The sequence below is a fragment of the Somniosus microcephalus genome, chromosome 29 (genome assembly GCF_052327205.1).
Source record: "Somniosus microcephalus isolate GS21.2 chromosome 29, FLI_Smic_1.0, whole genome shotgun sequence".
Classification (NCBI taxonomy): domain Eukaryota; kingdom Metazoa; phylum Chordata; class Chondrichthyes; order Squaliformes; family Somniosidae; genus Somniosus; species Somniosus microcephalus.
In genome coordinates this window covers 23,592,188-23,611,876 of record NC_141015.1, presented here as the reverse complement: position 1 = coordinate 23,611,876, position 19,689 = coordinate 23,592,188, and the positions used below count along the sequence as shown (strand labels likewise).

General features: G+C 46.6%; 1 protein-coding gene across 2 annotated transcripts in view; it reads right to left on the bottom strand.

Moving 5' to 3' along the window:
• Nucleotides 1-19,689, bottom strand: part of wdfy4 (WDFY family member 4) — a 351,018-nt gene that overhangs the window by 12,700 nt on the left and 318,629 nt on the right. For both annotated transcript variants that reach the window (XM_085970369.1, XM_085970368.1), the window contains 5 exons: nucleotides 18,058-18,215; nucleotides 14,610-14,768; nucleotides 10,306-10,485; nucleotides 3,972-4,154; nucleotides 1,461-1,554 (listed from right to left, as the gene is read on the bottom strand). In XM_085970369.1, the coding sequence (XP_085826495.1) occupies nucleotides 1,461-1,554; nucleotides 3,972-4,154; nucleotides 10,306-10,485; nucleotides 14,610-14,768; nucleotides 18,058-18,215 (774 nt within the window). The remainder of the gene's footprint in view (nucleotides 1-1,460; nucleotides 1,555-3,971; nucleotides 4,155-10,305; nucleotides 10,486-14,609; nucleotides 14,769-18,057; nucleotides 18,216-19,689) is intronic.

Below are 19,689 nucleotides of genomic sequence, written 5' to 3'. Positions count from 1 at the left end.
ACGGGCGCCAATGGTGGGACGAAGGAAGTGGGAAAGCCAAGAAACACCCTATAGGTAAGATTGTAGTTACCTTTTTCGGGAACCCAGAAGATCATTGGGCCTTAGGGCATCTGGCTTGGTTCTCCCAACAGCAGCCTAGAGGCCCTGAGGGCAGCAGCCAGGCCTGCAACTGTGCTTGTGGTTCCATCCTGAATTACTGGCACAAGGCACTGCAGGGGGCGAGTCTGGAGTCAGAGGTCAACCAGACTTTGCTAATGGCCAGGTGCACCATATTTAGGCACATCGCAGGCAAAGGGGGAGGATCAATAACAGGGCAAGAAATTGCCACCGGAATTTAATTTTATAGAAATGGTTTGACAAAAATAACCTACTACTACTTGGAAGTCCTGGAGAAGGAGCACGCGGTGTCCGCCAGTACGCTCGAGGCCTTCCATGACCTGTGGGCACCGCAGGGACTGCAGTGTACACTGGATACTAGCAACAACATTATTATTTTAGTTGACAATTTTCCTTTGTATTTCTTTTTAGTTCTTTATTAGCTGTGCCCCTCTAAAAAGGTTATTGGTTTATGTTTGTTAACACTGGGCTAACCCAGTGTCTCCTTACTGGTTTATTTAGAAAAGGAATACTACTCGGAACGTACTTCGATTATTGTGTCAGAAAAGTTTTAAGTCGACATTTTTCAAATTCAACTTCCGTGACAGACAGTGTTAAGCTGTTATAAATACTGTAGCAGCTTCCAACATCTTTATTCAGAAAGCTGCAAAGGACACTCAGTAGTTGAAGGACAAAAAGAAGTCTGTAGCATGGATGAGTGCAGCTCCAACAACACTCAAGAAGCTCGACACCATCCAGGACAAAGCAGCCCGCTTGATTAGCACCCCATCCACCACCTTAAACATTCACTCCCTCCACCACCGGCGTACCGTGGCTGCAGTGTGTACCATCTACAAGATACACTGCAGCAACTCGCCAAGGCTTCTTCGGCAGCACCTCCCAAACCCGCGACCTCTTCCACCTAGAAGGACAAGGGCAGCAGGCGCATGGGAACACCACCACCTCCAAGTTGGCCTCCCATCACACACCATCCTGACTTAGAAGTATATCGGCCGATCCTTCATCGTCGCTGGGTCAAAATCCTGGAACTCCCTCCCTAACAGCACTGTGGGAGTACCTTCACCACACGGACTGCAGCGGTTCAAGAAGGCAGCTCACCACCACCTTCTCGAGGGCAATTCGAGATGGGCAATAAATGCTGGCCTTGCCAGCGATGCCCACATCCCATAAACGAATCTAAAAAAAAAAGTGTTGCCATGTAACCCATTGAGTTGCCTGCAAGCATTTCACTCCTGTAGACTTGTGTTAACCAAAGAGACATTCTGTGGCGGATAAGCTACTTGATACTTGCTGGTCATCGTGCCTCTGTCGGGCTAATAAAACATGCACTACTTTAATGTTACCATTCTTTTCTGAAGCTGTCACCATGTGTTGAGGTGAGGCTGGTCCTCCATCATTCTTGGTGATTTGTACTCTTGTGTGCTCTGTCTTCCATAACTGTAAGTGGAAAATAAACCATAATTTTATAAAACTTCTCCTTAAGATTTGCAACAAAAAAACCCCCCAAACAACCCGCACTATTTAACTGCAAAAGAAACTTGGCCTGCATAGCATCTTTGATCTGTTATGCAGCAACTCCAATAAAGAATTCAGGAGAAATTTCTTTACCCAGAGAGTGGTGAAAATATGAAACGTGCTACTGCATGGATGCATTTAAGGGGAAGCTAGATAAGTACATGAGGGAGAAAAGAAAGGATATGCTGATGGGGTGAGATGGAGTAGGGTGGGAGGAGGCTCGTGTGGAGCATAAACACCGGCACAGACCAGTTGGGCCGAATGGCCTGTTTCTGTGTGCTATAAATTCGATGTAAAACAAAAATCTAGTTGAAGGGACGAGGCCCATGAACAAACCAGGGCCGAAAAGAAGAGAGGAGAGGAGCTAAATCATAAAGCAGTTCTTGGGTTTTGTAGAAGAAAAGACTGAGGGAGGTAAGGAGTACCATGGTTTTTGAGGTCTTCAGAAAGATGGGGGACAGTGCAGTAAGGCTACACTTGAAGACAGTGAGGGAGAAGAGGAAAAAAGGTGCATCATATGTCTTTCATTTCACCCCTACAACACCCAAGGCTGAAGGAATGTGTCTGCCAAATTAAACCTCCTGTTCAATAAGGAGCTCTACATTGGGGTAAAGTTCCAGTCGGGCACAATCAGAATGGAAGATTCAGAGATGTGAGGAACCGTTACACAAAGATACAACAGCTGTCCAAGTCAGCCGTTTAACTCTTAAATGTGTGGACATTTAAAAATACTTAAAGTGCTATACAAATTGGAATAAAGCAATTGCAAGGAAGTCTAATAAAACATGCGCTTCAGGTGCTGCTGTGTTCTATGGGTAAGGTAAAACAATTCCACATATTGTTCATTAAGGGATTATAAGAAACTAAATCCATTATCTATTTGTCAAATGCAGTAGCAATATAACACGTTTCAAGCATTGTTCTTATCATTTAAATTTTACAAATGAGGAAGATAAATGCAATGTAGAAAGATAGCTACGGGCTGTGTATGGGTTGCACGGTGTCTGTCCGTTGTAAATGGTCCTGTTTTAGAAAAAGGGAATGTGTTCCAAATGAATATAGAAACTGCAGGGGAAGGTACAGCAGTTCTTTGCATTGTGAAACTGGTCTGCATAACGTCGTGTCGAGGGCGGAATACGCCAACGACCTGTGCACTGAATCCAACATCATTTTCTCCTGTGATGTTCTTTGCTGAAAATAGGAGCTTCTCCCTTCCCTCCTCTCTCACCCTAAAGGCAGCGACTCATGCTAGTTTTGTGGTGGTGGACCTCTGGTTCTTTGCCCAAGTGGCCGTGTGTGAGTGCCAAAAGGCAATTTGGCCACGGGCAGCATCACAGCCAAGCAAGGACCCTGTCCTCGCTCAATGTCCACACACACTCACTTCACAATAGGAGTCACTGGATGGCGGTCAGGAGCGAGAAGCTTGGCTGATTTTCCCCACCCACGCCCCAACGGCCAACTGCTGTCCTGGCTCAGCACGGACCAAGTAGGGAAGCTAGGATCTTCCTGGTCTGTATGGGTCAGTAGCACGCTAAGGGCTGCATTAAGCCGATGCAGAGCTTTGTGGGGCAGGGGTGCAGACCGGCGCTATGGGAGTGGAAGTATCTGCACCAGACCCTCCTGCAGGGATTTTGCACTTCAGCATTCCTGACTCACGCTAGGAGCGCTTATTGTGATATTTTTCACACCCAGGTCTTGATTTTATGACCACAGCAATTGTAAATTACACAGGTAATTTGCTATACGTGATGGGGCAGCAATTCGGCATGGGGGTGGGGGGGAGGGGAGGGGGTGTGGGGTTGCGGGGGTGTGGGCGGGAGTAGAAGGGAACATCAGCCAGGGTTCTCACTCTTGACCGGCATCCAGTGTCTCCTGTTGCCAAGTGAGTGTGTGTGGTCATTGAGTGAGGACAGGGTCCTTGCTTGGCTGTGATGCTGCCCGTGGCCAAATTGCTTGTTGGCACTCACACACGGCCACTTGGGCAAGGAACCAGAGGTCCACCAGCACAAAACCAGTCTGAGTCAAGGGATATGGGGATCGGGCGGGAAAGTGGAGTTGAGGTCGAAGATCAGCCATGATCTTATTGAATGGCGGAGCAGGCTCGAGGGGCCGAATGGCCGACTCCTGCCTCTAGTTCTTATGTTCTTCTTATGAATCGGTGCCTTTAGGGTGGGAGACGAGGGAAGGGAGAAGCTCCTATTTTCAGCAAAGAACATCACAGGAGAAAATTATGTTAGAATCAGTGCACAGGTCTTTGGTGTATTTCACCCTCGGCACTATGTTATGTAGATCAAAGGCTGCCAGCGCTTTGCCTGTCGCTGACTGTTGGTGACACTTACTCGTACAACGCCGTCAGCACAGCCGGTTACCACAACATTGCGAAGGTCCCACTCATGCGCCTCTGTGAAGCAGCAGCACAAAATCTCCTCCACCAGCTCCGAGGATGTGTTGACGCTTGCGATCGGCTGCCCATTGACCGTCCACAAGTACAGGTGTGTCCCTGCACAGGAGACGATGTCACCCTGAAATAATAAAGCAGCGAATGGTGAGCTCGCTAAACGCCACTGGACTGTATATTCAGACCTGCAGAGTGTTGTAGGGGTTCAGGAGCAGGCTTGACATCCAGTTCCCTACCCTTCCATCCTGATGGTGGGGCTCTTGCTGGAGTACAGCTTCCATGGGCATCGGTAGCCCTCCCAGGTTCCAGCATTCCGCCAGTACCTCGGCCAAGTGGCCACTCTTCAGGTGTGAGCCCTAACAGTGAATGCCAACAGGTTGTTCAACCATGGGGTGTTATTACAGCAGAGCCTGATCTTGACCTTACCTGACATCCACTTTCCTGCAAGAGAGGATTTAGGAGAGATTTGATAGAGGTGTTTAAAATTATGAGGTGTTTTGATGGAGTGAATAAGGAGAAACTGTTTCCACTGGTGGGTGGGTCGGTAACCAGAGGACACAGATTTAAGATAATTGGTAAAAGAACCAGAGGGAGATGAGGAGAATATTTTTAAATTCCAGATTTCCACTTCCCTTTGTGCGAGGAAACGCTTCCTAACATTACCCCTGAAGGGCCTAGCTCTAATTTTAATGTGATTTCCCCCTTGTTCTGGAGTTCTCCACCAGCAAAAATAGTTTAACTCTATCTACCCTATTGAACAGAACTTAACTGGACCAGCCACATAAATACTGTGGCTACAAGAGCAGGTCAGAGGCTGGGTATTCTGCGGCGAGTGTCTCACCTCCTGACTCCCCAAAGCCTTTCCACCACCCACAAGGCACAAGTAAGGAGTGTGATGGAATACTCTCCACTTGCCTGGATGAGTGCAGCTCCAACAACAGTCAAGAAGCTCGACGCCATCCAGGACAAAGCAGCCCGCTTGATTGGCACCCCATCCACCACCTTAAACATTCACTCCCTCCACCACCGGCGCACCGTGGCTGCAGTGTGTACCATCTACAAGATGCACTGCAGTAACTCGCCAAGGCTTCTTCGGCAGCACCTCCCAAACCCGCGTCCTCTACCACCTAGAAGGATAAGGGCAGCAGGTGCATGGGAACACCACCACCTCCAAGTTCCCCTCCAAGTCACACACCATCCAGATTTGGAAATATATCACTGTTCCTTCATCGTTGCTGGGTCAAAATCCTGGAACTCCCTCCCTAATAGCACTGTGGGAGTATCTTCACCACACGGACTGCAGCGGTTCAAGAAGGCGGCTCACCACCACCTTCTCAAGGGCAATTAGGGATGGGCAATAAATGCTGGCCTTGCCAGCGACGCCCACATCCCAGGAGCTAAAAAAAACTTCTTTAATTATCTTAAACACCTCAATTAGATCACCCCTTAATCTTCTGTACTCAAAGGAACACAAGCCTAGTCTATACAACCTGTCCTCATAATTTAACCTTTCAGCCCCTAAAACTCATGCCCACTGATTTAAACTGCATTTGAACTAGCAGAACAACCAAGATGTTTGCTTAATCGTGATAAAGATCTTATAATTCACCTGCACTGTTACTGCTGTAATATGGTTAAAAGTACAGCTTAATCATACATCAGATGGGGTTAGTTCAGATCTTTCCAAACATATCATCCACCACAATCCAGGGGAGTTGATGGATACTCAAGAGCCATCAAATGTTGATCTTACGCATGTGATAAACCAAAGCTTTGGGCCCAACATTGAAGAGAAGTACAATCCAAAGAGTAGCAGAAACGCTAATTTTCTTCTAAATAAATCCAATAAGGAATTGAAGAGAAACCTCTTTACCTAGAGAGTGGTGAGAATGTGGAACGTGCCACTACATGGAGTGGTTGAGGCGAAGAGCATCGATGCATTTAAAGGGAAATGAAATAAACCCATGGGAGCAAGGAATAGAAAGATATGCTGATCGATGAAGTCAGGTGGGAGGAGGGTCACGCGGTGCATAAACGGTAGCATCGACCAGTTGGGCCGAATGGCCTGTTTCTGTGCTATCGACTTTAAGTAATTCTATGCAAAAATTGGACCGTGCAGTGAGAAAAGTCTGGCAGAAGATTTTTATCCTGCAAAGCGCTTGTTTGGGTAATAGAGGTTCCAATGTGCTTGTTGCAGAGTCTCATCACGTAAAACTGAAACCGACTGTAAGCCTTGAAAGCTCTGCAAGTGGAGTGATGCCCATCCCAGGGTAAGGGGAGGGATTGGCAGCCATGCCACTTGGCTTCAATTTTGCAGTGATGGTGTTTTTGATAGAATATAAAAATTGTAAAAGGATGGCAGACTGCTGTCGCCTCAGTCCCTCGCTCTTTGGTACTTTGAGTCTTTTGAAATGTTTTCTGTTTCTATGCTGAACTTTCTTGCTTGCAACTGTAAATTCTTGGTGTTCCTTTAAGACAATGTCCTAACATTGGCACTAACAGGGTCTCCATGGTCATTGGACACAGGATTAGATTTTGGTCTTTGTTTTGGCCCTCTCAACCTCCGACGCAGACAATGTGGGGTTGGAGAAGATCAGCCCATAATGTGGGATAAATAGCTGCAGTGTCTACCAAATTAACACAAGATGGAATAACTACCCGCAGTACCAGATAAAATTACAATGAGGTAACTATGATGAGGGACAGATGTTACCCGTGATGTGTAATCTTATTACTCTTGACTCTAATTTTAAAGAACATTGACCAAAGGCCCAGTTGGAGGATCCGAGGTCTGGGAATGTAGAAGAAGACACGCCCAAAGTCCTTGAGAGAAGAGAGGCCCATCTGAGGGAAAGTTGCTTTACATATTGGGAGATGGGATGGCTGAGATTATTGATACATTGTGATATTTTTTTCTTCTTAATGGTTGAATTTTTTACACTATAATTTATGGGGATGTAATGGAGTTTTTTCTCCCTCTCTTAATCCAACCTTTCTTTCCCTCTCTTTATTTCTCTTTCTGTACCTGATTTGCCTCTTATTCACCCTATTTCCTTCTCTGTTGTTCCTCTGTTTCATTCTCAATCCTTAAACCTCATTGTGTCAGGAGATAGACTGTCAGTCCTGCCGTTCACTGAGGTCCTAGCTGCGCTGTTATCAGCTCGCACTTTCAGCAAGTTACAGGGCAAACCATTTTGGAGCTGAAGGGGGCAGGAAAGTCTAACTAACGACGCACACCGCAAGATGCCCCACACCAGCAAGATTTGGGCCAATGTTTATCATTTTAAATTTGCCGATTTGAGATTGCCTGATTTTGATGACACATAGAAACATAGAAAAATCGGAGCAGGAGTCGGCCATTCGGCCCTTCGAGCCTGCTCCGCCATTCAATATGATCATGGCTGATCCTTTATCTCAATACCATATTCCCGCTCTCTCCCCATACCCCTTGGTGCCTTTTGTGTCTAGAAATCTATCTATCTCCTTCTTAAATATATTCAGTGACTTGGCCTCCACAGCCTTCTGTGGTAGAGAATTCCACAGGTTCACCACCCTCTGAGTGAAGACATTTCTCCTCATCTCAGTCCTAAATGTCCTACCCCGTATCCTGAGACTGTGACCCCTCGTTCTCGACCCCCCAGCCAGGGGAAACATCCTCCCTGCATCCAGCCTGTCTAGCCCTGTCAGAATTTTATACGTTTCAATGAGATACTTGAACGAACCAATACAGGACCAACGTGCATTGGCTCACTTAGGAATACGCCAATCCTGGGTGAGACGCAGCTAAAGATCATCACGTTAATCCTTAGTGAACAAACAAAAGCAAGAACATTCCCATCTCTGATACTACAAACAGGGTAATAAACTTTAGCCAGCTCTAAATATTTTTAAATTGCAAAAGATTATACTCTCCGCAATATCATACATTTTTATTACACTATAATTTGGAGTTGAGGATATTACCCAGCTGTAAATGGCTCCTGTGGCAATATAACATCATAAGAACAAAACAATCACACTCCTCTCACAACAGAAGAGGGGAAAAAACTCTAGTTTAATGCTATCACAAATAGTACTTGCAGCAATCTTATGCTGTGTAATAATATATACCATGCAACAGTTCCCCACAACAACCTGGGCTGACATCAGCTAGCACTGCACCGGCCAAACTTGGGAGCTTCTCAATATATAAGACTCAGCATCACAGTTCTTCCAAATGGTTCTGCATGTTTATCCAGTCAGTAAGTGATTCGTACGGACCAGGAAAATCCCCAGTCTGTTCTGCGTGCGCTGATCTCAGCTGGGTCTGAGCCAGGGCAATAGAATTGGTCTCAGAAAGCCCTGGGGCCAAGGAAGGGGGAAATCAGCAGGGTTCTTGCTCCTGTTGGCTATCCACTGACCCAAGCTGCAAGCGAACATATGCGGAGCTGTGGTGCCCAGTGGTCAATGTAGCCTGCCGACACTCAACACTAAGGATTAGACAAGAATACTGGCCACTTGTGTGAGGTACTATAAAGTGCCTGTGTACATGTACCTCAACGGCAGTCAATGCCTTCAGCAGAGGAGGGGAAGCGCCTTGTGATGTTTTCATACGTTAAAGGTGATATAAAAATTTCAGTTGTAGTTGAGAGAAACTTTGATGAGAAGGCGCACAAATAGATTTGCAAGGATGATGCCAGAACTGAGAGGGTATACTCATCAGGAAAGGCTGAACAGCTGGGACTCTTTTCTCTAGAAAAAAGAAGGCTGAGGGGTGACCTGATCGAGGTCTTTAAAATTAGGAAAGGGTTCGATAGGGTAGACGTAGAGAAGATGTTTCCACTTGTGGGGAAGATCAAAACTAGGGGTTATAAATACAAGTTAGTCACTAATAAATCCATTAGGGAATTCAGGAGAAACTTCTTTACCCAGAGAGTGGTGAGAATGTGGAACTTTGTGATATCCGGCACCGACGGGACCGGCGTGTTGCCGATCTATCAAAACTGCTGGACATACAAAGTTAATGTTGAAGCATACAGAGGTTTTCATCTCTGTATCTGACAACAAACACTGTTGCTTAGCAACAGCTTCTAAAGAGTCGGCTGCAGCTGCAAGCGTCTCTAGCTGAAGCTGTTGCTATAGCTACAGACCTTGCAGTGCCTGACTGGGAAAAAAAAAGAACGAGATCTAAAAAAACGTATTGAAAACGGCTCCTGATTTTTGCCGTTCGATCGAGTATTCCGGACATACAACCTCCGGATAAACCAAAGTTTCCTGTACATGGAGTAATTGAGGCGAATAGCATAGATGCATTTAAGGAGAAACTAGATAAATACATGAGGGAGAAAGGAATAGATGGATTAGATAAGAATGTGTGAGGGACTGTAAGGTGCCAGTGGACATGTACCCCAAAGGGCGGTCAATGCCTTCAGCAGTGGAGGGAAAGCACCTTGGGACATTTTTATATGTTGAATGTGCCATATAAAGGCAAATTATTGTTGTAGTAGTTGTTGAAGAGATAAACCTTGGTGAGGAGAAAGACTCAGCAGCAGACATCATGGTGTCTTCACCCACAGGGAACCAAGAGGCCTCTTTCTTCATTCATTGGTGAAGAAGTGTTTGGCTGTTTGCAATTAAATATAAAACAACAACAACTTGTATTTATATAACGCCTTTAAAGTAGTAAAACATCCCAAGGCGCTTCACAAGAGTATTTTAAGACAACACATTTGACGCCGAGCCATTTAAGGATAAATTAGGGCAGGTGACCAAAAGCTTGGTCAAAGAGGTAGGTTTTAAGGAGCGTCTTAAAGGAGAAAATAGAGGTAGCGAAGTGGAGAGGTTTAGGCAGGGAATTCCAGAACTTAGGGCCCAGGTAACAGAAGGCATGGCCACCTATGGTTGAGCGATTATAATCAGGGATGCTCAAGAGGGCAGAATTAGAGGAGCGCAGATATCTCGGGGGGTTGTGAGGCTGAAGGAGATTATAGAGATACGGAGGGGCGAGGCCATGGAGGGATTTGAAAACAAGGATGAGAATTTTGAAATCGAGGCGCTGCTTAACCGGGAGCCAATGTAGGTCAGCGAGCACAGGGGTGATGGGCAAACGGGACTTGGTGCGAGTTAAAAGGCCTAAAATGAAAGAATTTTATAAAAACATTGTGAGTTGAATATATTAATTTAATTGATATTCAAGCATTCGATTCTCCTTCATTCTGTGTAGCTTCACCTTTGACCTGTTGGAAGTACTTTAACAGAATTATTCTTTGTGCAAACGGACAAGAGATGGGACTTACAGTTAAGTCGTTGATGGAGACTGCGGAAACTGTGGCTTTATGTTCCTGGAGCTGGCTGACGTAAGTTAGTGTGTTAAAGTCCCAGACGATGCACGTCCGGTCACGTGATCCGCTCACGATCACATTATAAGATAAAGACACCTCCAGGCAAGTGACAGCTTCTGTATGTCCATGAAGTACCTGGGATAAAGAATAAATGACAGCTGTGAGGCTTGATCACGTTAACAAGGCATTAAACGATTTCGATCCGTGATTATTTTTTTTCCTGGATAGGAGAGGAACACATGGGAAAGAAACCACACCATGCTGGTCTCAGAAAAGGGATGGAGTTGGCCTGCGGGAGGGGAGACACCAAAGACACATCCACCGGAAAAATGTGGAAAATTAGATTTCAAGAATGAACTTCCCAGAATTTGTGTGAAGGCTCCGTTTATTCCAGTGGATGTCGTTTGCCTGACTGGGGCTGCAACTCCTACTTGTGGAACATGTGTAAAATCCAAGGCTGATAGAAGGCCATTTATCTCATTCAATCTGGGTGACCCAACTCCCCTCTCAAAGCCCAACCATTTCTGCTGCCCTGGCTCGCCCACTGAAGCTTACAGTTCGAGTGAAGAAAAGAAATACATTCATAAAGCGCCTTTCCCGACCTCAGGACCTTCCGAAGAATTTCCCAGCCAATGAATTACTTTTGAATTGTAGATACTGTTGTTGCGTAGGCAAACACAGCAGCCAAGTTGTGCACAGCAAGATTCCACAGATAGCAACGAGATAAATAACTGGATAATCTGCTTTTCATGGCTTTAGCTGGTGGATAATTGTTGGCCAGGTTGTCGGATGAACTCCCCTGTTCTTTGTCGAATCATACCATGGGGTCTTTCATGTCCCCCCCCCCTCCCCCTATCAGCAGGCAGATGGTGCCTTGGCTTAATCTCCCATCTGGAAAACAGCACTCCCTCAGTACTGCGCCAAAGTGTCAGCCTAGATTAGGCACTCAGGTATGTGGAGTGGTGCTTAAACCCATACCTTCTGACTCAGAGGGGCAAATACTACCACTGAGCCAAGCTGACACTTACACTCTAACTTTCCCATTACAACGTCCAACTGTATTGCAAACATTCCGACTGTTATTTCAAAAGTTCTTGGTAAGCTGTTGCTCAGTGGGTAGCACACTTGTCTCTGAGCCTAAAGGTTGTGGGTTCAAGTCCCACTCCAGGGACTTGAGCACATAAATCTAGGCTGACACTCCAGTGCTGCACTGTCAGAGGTGCCGTCTTTCGGGTGAGACGTTAAACCAAGGCCCCGTTTGCTCTCTCAGGTGGACGTAAAGGATCCCATGGCACTATTTCGAAGAAGAGCAGGGGAGTTCTCCCCGGTGTCCTGGCCAATATTTAACCCTCAATCAACAAAACAAAAAACAGATTATCTGGTCAATATCACATTGCTGTTGGTGGGAGCTTGCTGTGCACAAATTGGCTGCTGCGTTTCCCACATTACAACAGTGGCTACACTCCAAAAGTACTTCATTGGCTGTAAAGCGCTTTGAGATGAACGGTGGTCGTGAAAGGTGCTATATAAATGCAAGTCTTTCTTTTTTGTTTCATAATGCATCCGTTTTAGATTTACTTTTTCATATATTGAAGTTTATCTGCTCCTGTCCTGCTTTCTGAGCTTCATTTGAAGTGTTAGTCTGGATTTCTCCCATCTATACCACTGATATTCCATATACCTCAAGAAGATCTTCCCTTAACTGCTTTCTTTCACGACTGGGTTTAGTACAAATAAGTTTGCTTAATTACTCTGATGTAAATCAAATGCAAAATCATCAGAGATTTCACCGCTGCATCACACTCACCAACAGAAATCTCAGCTGCAACGCTTAAACATATCTTCCTTTCCAAAAAGACCAAAAGTTATAATCATCGATTTTATTAAAAAGTTAATTTCCTCTTGTTACTTTGTCTTCACTTTTCCATTCATCACTGAGCCCCTGTTTCAAAGGTTCTGCGTCTTTCTAATAAAGTTATAATTATCAGACAGCACCGGAGAAAGTGCAACATTTCCCAGGCTTGCACCTTCTGGGCTTACTTATGACAATTAAAGACAACGGGAGCAATTTTTGCGCAAAATAACAGAGGAAGCCACAGTATCGCACGGGCTACAGACAGGACTCGGAAAACAAACACTCGGTGATATTGGCTGTATTGCTCACAAGCCGAAAAGCCAAATGAGTGAGAGGTTTTTTTCAGTAAGGTGTCGAGTGCCATTATTTATACCACACATATTATGGGATATTGAAGTGTACTTGAAAATTGAAGTTAGGAATTTATGTTTTTGGTGTGTCTGTGTGTGCGTGAGAGAGAGAGAAAGATAGATGGAGGAAAGGAAGAGGAGAGAGATAGGTAGAGATATAGATAGACAGATAGAGAGAGAGACACACAGAAAGAGATAGAGAGATAGATAGAGAGATAGAGAGAAACACAGAAAGAGACAGATAGAAAGAGAGAGACACACAGAAAGAGACAGTTAGATAGATAGAGAGAGACACATAGATAGATAGATAGAGAGATAGACACAGAAAGAGATAGAGAGATAGATAGACAGAAAGAAACACAGAAAGAAACAGATAGAGACACACACAGAAAGAGACAGTTAGATAGAGAGAGACACATAGATAGTTATAGATAGATAGATAGAGAGATAGACACAGAAGGAGATAGACACAGAAAGAGATAGAGAGAAACACAGAAAGAGACAGATAGATAGAGACACACACATACAGAAAGAGACAGATAGATAGAGAGACACAGATAGATAGACAGAGAGAGTGACAGAGAGAGAGAGACAGAGAGAGAGAGACAGAGAGATAGTTAGTCTGGGTGTATAAGAGCATACACTGTGAATGTCTGAAATATAGACACACAGAAGGCCAAGCAGGAAACAAAGATCAGGGCCTAGAAATTGAGTGGGCTTTGCGCCCATTTTGCGGCGCTAGAGGTCATTGCGCTGGACTTACAGCCGGTTCAGAAATTCCCTGGGGCCCTACCATCGGCGGTAGACCGGTTGCGCTGCGCCGGCACCGATGACGTCATCGGTGTGCGCAGCGTCCCGGTTGCCATGGTGACGGGCCCCAGCGCCGAAATTGAGTTGCGGCCGCCTCGCCCGTGGCAGCCGCAACTAAGACTCTGGCAACCGAGTCTTACAGGAGTTTGCGCCGGCGCATTAAGGTCGCGCGGCGGCTGGCCGCTTTCCCGCCGGCCGCCTGCCCGCACCTCCCTCCCCGGACTCCTCCACCCCCCCCCCCCGCGGAACAGATGCTTCTGGGCTGCGAGCCCGGCACTTCCCCGAGGTGCCGGGCTCATTTTTGTGAAGATTTTACCGGCCAGCGGGCGGGTGCAGGCAGCTCCTCCTTAACTGAAGGAGGAGGCCTGCACTTCCCGAGCCTGCCGCACCGCATCGGGCGCCGCAGCGCCGGAATAGCGCCGCAATGCGGCAGGTAGCGCCCATTTTCAGGCGCAAACACCCTTCAGTAGCGCCGGCAGCCGTTTGGGCGCGGCGCTACTGAATTTTTGGCGCGCGCAGGGGGACTTAGCGCCGGCGCTAACTTTCCGGCGCTAAAGCCCTGGCGCGGCGCCAACTGAATTTCTAGGCCCAGAAAACTATTTCAGGCAGGAGGGAGAAATCTGGGCCGACTGTCTTGTTTGAGCTGCTGAACGAGAAAGCAGATTATGTAAAGAGTGGTGGAATGACAGGAGGAGAGGAGAACCAGCTAATGTCATTCGAAACCCTGGCAAAACAATTGGAAATAAGGCCACTTGAACTTGTTAACGGAAGTTCCGACATAACATGAGTTATGGACAGGAAGATCTCTGATGCGGGGAGCAGTGATTAGTACTTGGGTTTACTGACTGTGGCCACATTTGTGTCTGTCGTGTTAAGATGACAGGGTTAATTTATCCAAGCTACCATAATTGCCAACTGTCTGCTTTCCGTTCAGACGTCAGCTTCTCCAGCCCCCACATGTGTCAAAGAGGTAAGCCATGGTGCATTATGGGGCGGTTTCAGCCAGCCCTAAATCAGCTGTTGTCCCGGCACCTGCGCAAACAGAGCTGGAAAATGGTTGTTTTGCAAGAACTACCCACTGCCAATTAATAGCCAACACATTAAAGTGACCTTCTGCGGTCCAGAGAGCAAACTGTGGCCATACATGAGTAAAGTCCCAGGTGGGATCATTGGCACTTCACATGTTAGCGTACAAGCTAGATAACGGCAACAGAGATGTGCAAATAGAAAGGCCAGTAACCCACCTCTATCAATGTCATGCTCTTCACCGTCTCTTTGTTGGTTGGCATTTCCCAAACACATATCACACTGCTCGACCCTCCGGTGATAATAGTTGTAGGTGTGGGCCACGCAGCACACAAGCACTGCCCCCAGTCCGACAGGCATTCAAATACAGTTAGGATCTGGATCGGAAAGAATATGTCATTTTCACAAATACAATCCAGTTTCTCAAATTAGCACAAGACTCCAAACTGTAGAGTAGGTTATATTTGTAGCTATGAATATAGTGACAATGACGGCTGGCCTGAGTAGGGATAGTTCTGGCTAAGATAATGTATTAGACCACTTCACCGTATCTAGTTGCTTTGTTTCTGGTTTAGAATTGTTGTCCATATGACCAGTCTTAATTTGCAATCTAATTTGAATCCAGTTAAGGACTAGTTAATGATATAATCTACTTTCTCGTTCAGCTTCACAATTCAGTCAGCCCACAATTCTACCTCCTGCCGTCAATTGTTTTGTGATTTTTCTTTCCTACTTGGCCATCTTGCTGTTCCGTGTCTCTGTTTCAGACAGTGTCATTTAATGTTTCTCAGTATGTGCTCTCATGGCTCTCTTTCTCACACATGTTCCGTTCCCCCCCCCCCCACCCCCACTCCATGGACGCGATCTTGCCAGCCCTGGGGTGGCGGGTGTGGAGGCGGGTCTGCTGGGAAAATGGCAGAATCTGGGGGCGGGTGGCCATCCCGCCCCCAACCCGCCTCTGTGCCATCTTCCCGGGAGGAGGGTAGCCGACCCGCGCTGAGTCCCGTCTCCTGGAGGCGGGAAGGGGATTACAGCCACTTAACTGCCTGTTAACATCCTCCTCCTCTTCCAGCCACAGTGCCACCGCAAACCAATAACGCCTACCAGAAGTTGTTCCAGAAGCCCCTGGTGAAAGTTCCAGTGTAGAAACAACCAAATAACTTTTTGGAAAGTTTAATGTTAGATTCAACATCCAAAATAGCAAAAGCAGCACTCTGGCAGTCAAAATGAACAAATCAATGATTTATCAGAGAGCAACTGATGATCGCTTGAAATAATGGCAGGATTGGCCCCTTCCGACTGTTCCCGCCCATGACTTTTTGGTCTATTGTAGAACTGACAAATAGTTGTTTGAAATGGGTCCTGAAAGGCATCAAGGGGTATGGGGAGAGAGCGGGAATATGGTACTGAGATAGAGGGTCAGCCATGATCATATTGAATGGCGGAGCAGGCTCGAAGGGCCGAATGGCCGACTCCTGCTCCTATTTTTCTATGTTTCTATGTTTTCTATAAAAGGATTATCCCCATTTTACCCACACAAGTGCGGGCTGCCCGAAGGCTGCGAACCCCGCCAGGGTCACTGAGGCGAGCAGTGGGTTTGCGGGGGTCGGAGGGGTCCAAAAGTGCGCTGGGAAGATGAGTGATGGGTGCAAGTGTGGAGAGGTAAGTATGTGAGGTGAGTGGAAAGTGATAGGAAATCTTTGTTTCTTCCTGCAGGCTTCAAACATTGGGGATGTGGAGAGTCTCGCATCTCACCGGCAGAGATGACAGATGGCTGCTGCATTCTCCAATGCAACAACCATCTAATTTCTGCTCACAAAAGAGGTTTGTTTTGTTGAGCCTTGAATACAAGAACTCATCAAACATAGAATGTCAGTGTTTGACAGCGTCACAGAGCTGTCAAATGATGACAACTCATCTGTCAAAAATTTTTGACAGATGAAACATCATATGCTGACGTTCTCTGTAACCAGCTTTCCCTTAATTGGCCTGCTAAGCCCGCTGGGCAGGCTTAACAAGGTCAATCAAGGGAAAATAGCGTGGGTTGGCCAGAAGCTGATGGAGGCGGGACTGAAACCCGACAAGTGGGAGTCCCGCCTCCAAATGCTCCCCATTGGCAAAATCCAGCCCTAAGTTTTTCTCTCACTGTTCGCTCACCAGCAGGAGTTCTGTTCCTCTGGCCAGCAGGGACTGGGACACAGGCCTTCTCAGTCCCTATGACCAATATTGCTAGAACATGGGTTTTCAAACTCTTGAGAGTCTGCAGGGGTAATCCCTGGGGTCATCACCTTTCTATCTATCTGGGACCAGCCACACCACAAGCACAGTATCTCGAGAAATCTGTATTGTCTATTTTATCTGTATTTTTCACCAATTAGGACTTTATTGTATCTGTTAACAAGATTACTTCTGCAATGTTAGCTCTATTTTCCTTTTAGAGATTAGTCAACCCAGGGAACTTGCTGGGAGTCTCAGGAGTGGGCCAGTATTTGCAAAGGTCCTTCAACTCTGAGAGTTCGCCGTCATACCGACCGCGAATTCAGGGCCGTCATCTCACTGTTATTTGTGGGATCTTGCTGTGCACAAACTGCCTGTTGCATTTGCCTACATTACAACAGGGATTACAGTTTGTTCTTTATGCAAGATTTACATCGGGTAGATCAAAGCCCACAAAGCAAAATTATTCAAACATCATTCGGCAGCAGTCTTCTGTGCTTGAGATCAGACATTATGAAGAGTTAATTGAAATCTACTGAACTGTTGCAAGACCACTAGTTAAGTGTCTGCAGTTAACCTGTGCGTCTGACTCAGTATTCCTGAACAAAGGAAGAAAGACCTGCATTTATATAGCGCCTTTCACGGCCTCAGGATGACCTAAAGCGCTTTACAGCCAATGAAGTACTATTTTGAAGTGTTGTAATGTAAGAAATGTGGCAGCAAATTTGCACACAGCAAGATCCCCCCAATCAGCAATGAAGTGAGAACCTCATTTAATTATAAATTCCTCCTATCTACCCATCCTCCTATCACATCCCGACGATGTGTTCGGCGAGTCGGGCGGAGGCAGCGCAGTGCAACGAGCAGCAGCAGCAGCCACGATGACCCGCCGCAGCACGTCGGCCGGCAGCTCCATGGCGGGAAGCTCGCAGTCCGACTGGGAGGAGGGGAGCCGGGCATGGCGGCCAGAGGTCGGATCGTGAGCGGGAGAAGCAGGCCACCACACGTGGAGCCGGCAACAGTGAGGAGGAGGCCGCGGTGACGAGGAGGACGGAGCGGCTGAGGGACATCGTGCTCCCACTGCCACGGGAAGCCATTGTATTGACTTTCTGAACGCGGCGCTGTATGAATAGCTGACGCGTCCCCACAGGGAGTAAGCATTCCATTGTAATTGTACTTGTACCGGTTACATATGGCAAATAAAAATTGAATTGAATTGAATTGATAATGACCAGATAATCTGTTTTGGTGATGTTGATTTTTAGTGATACCGGTTGAGGGATGAATATTGGAAAGGACACCGGGGAAGAACTCTCCTGCTCTTCTTCGAACAGTGCCGCGGGATCTGTTACATCCACCAGAGAAGACAGGCGGGGCCTCGGTTTAACGTCTCAACTGAAAGACGGATGAAACAATCTTGTCTTTCAGCTATTTATGAATTTTACACACCTTGTCAGAGCCGTAGTTTCCCAGAGAGCAGCTGAAGTCGTTATAACCCCAGGAGAAGGTTTTGCTCCAGTGAGGTGGTATCAGCAATTTATTCTTCTCTACTGCAAGAACCCCCTTCTCGGTATATACGATGTGTCCAACAGCTCCCTTCATTAATTCTGTGTAAAATAAGATGAGTAAAGTATTATGAGGGAGCAACAGGGAATTGCTGTAGAGACCCAGAACACTGGACCACGATCCAGCTGTGTTTCGGCAATGGTGGGACACGGGCTTGATTCCCCCTGATCTTAGCTGCATTAATTACTGCAGGGAGGCGATATCAGAGGGACAGTTTTCTTGCTTGCACACTTCCTGGCACTTGCGTCAGGTCACTATCAGTGCTGCCCCATGAGTATGATTCTCACCTGCCTTCTTGGGTAGGGTTGGTGCCGGCTTGGAGGGACCAGAGCACAGAATTACATCCTCAAGGAAGTAGAATAAATATAGAAACCCTCCATCTTGCGAGAATAGCGATTCCATGTTCCCTTTCTGCATCTACATGATCCTCCCTGGACTTTTGCGCTCTGCATGAGTGCAAGAGTCCAGCCAGCAAACTACCATAGAGACAGTCAATGCCACGCTTTGGTTTCCCCATTTCCCCCTCTCAGCTCCTGAAGGCACTGAGAACAGTTCTATGGGTAGCTACTCTGATATCTCCCCAAGTGGTCATTCTCCATGTAGGAGCATTGACAATGGGCCGGATATTCCGATCCCTACGGGTGTGTACGCACTGTGTACTCACCCGTAGGGACATCGGAAATGCTGGTTTCAGGCATGCACTGCACATGCGCTGGAAACCGGCATTTCCGATCTGTCAAGAAAGCTCTTGACAGGTCCTCCGGCTGCCTGGGAGAAGGGCCTCTGCGGGCGGATAGTTCCGCTTTTTGGAGACCCTCCGCCCGCAGAAAACCCTTACAATTCTTGTGCCTGGTAAAAGCAAGTGTAAGGCCTGTTTTTACCAGGATAAGAGTTGAAAAAATATTTTTTTTTAATTCACTGATTTATCATTTAAAAATACTTTAAAAAAAGGTAAGTTTATTTTTAGCCCCATAAAAAACTTTAAATATTTTTTTCATAAAATTTAATTTTTTGTTTAAAATAGTTAATTTATTGTAATTTCAAGTCATTTTAAAAACGTGATTAATTTTTTTTTTTAAGTTTTACTATGTTTTGGGGGTGATCTCCATTCATGTATTTGACAGGTCTTCCTGTCAAGCGTATGAAGGGAGATTCCCTTCTGTGATTGGCTCCCCATGGCCCACGTGATCCCAGGGACGCTGCAAACTACCTGCGCCTCTGGGATACGTGGGCCCTGTGCACTTGGAGTTCGAGAGGCCCAGGATCGGAAGTGTGCCCATCCCGGGAACCCTCAGGTAAGGGCGTAGATTTTTCCAGATCGCTGTCCTCCGCCAGCGGGAGGCCTGCGATCGGAATATCTGGGCCATTGAGTGTTACGTGCCCAGTGTAGGGCATCTCACCAAACCTGATTCTGTCCTCAACACTTGACCACACGCACACAATTTCCAGCAGACGTCACTGGATAATGATTACAACCGGGAACCTGGCTAATTCCTCACCTCCCTCTGCCCCAAC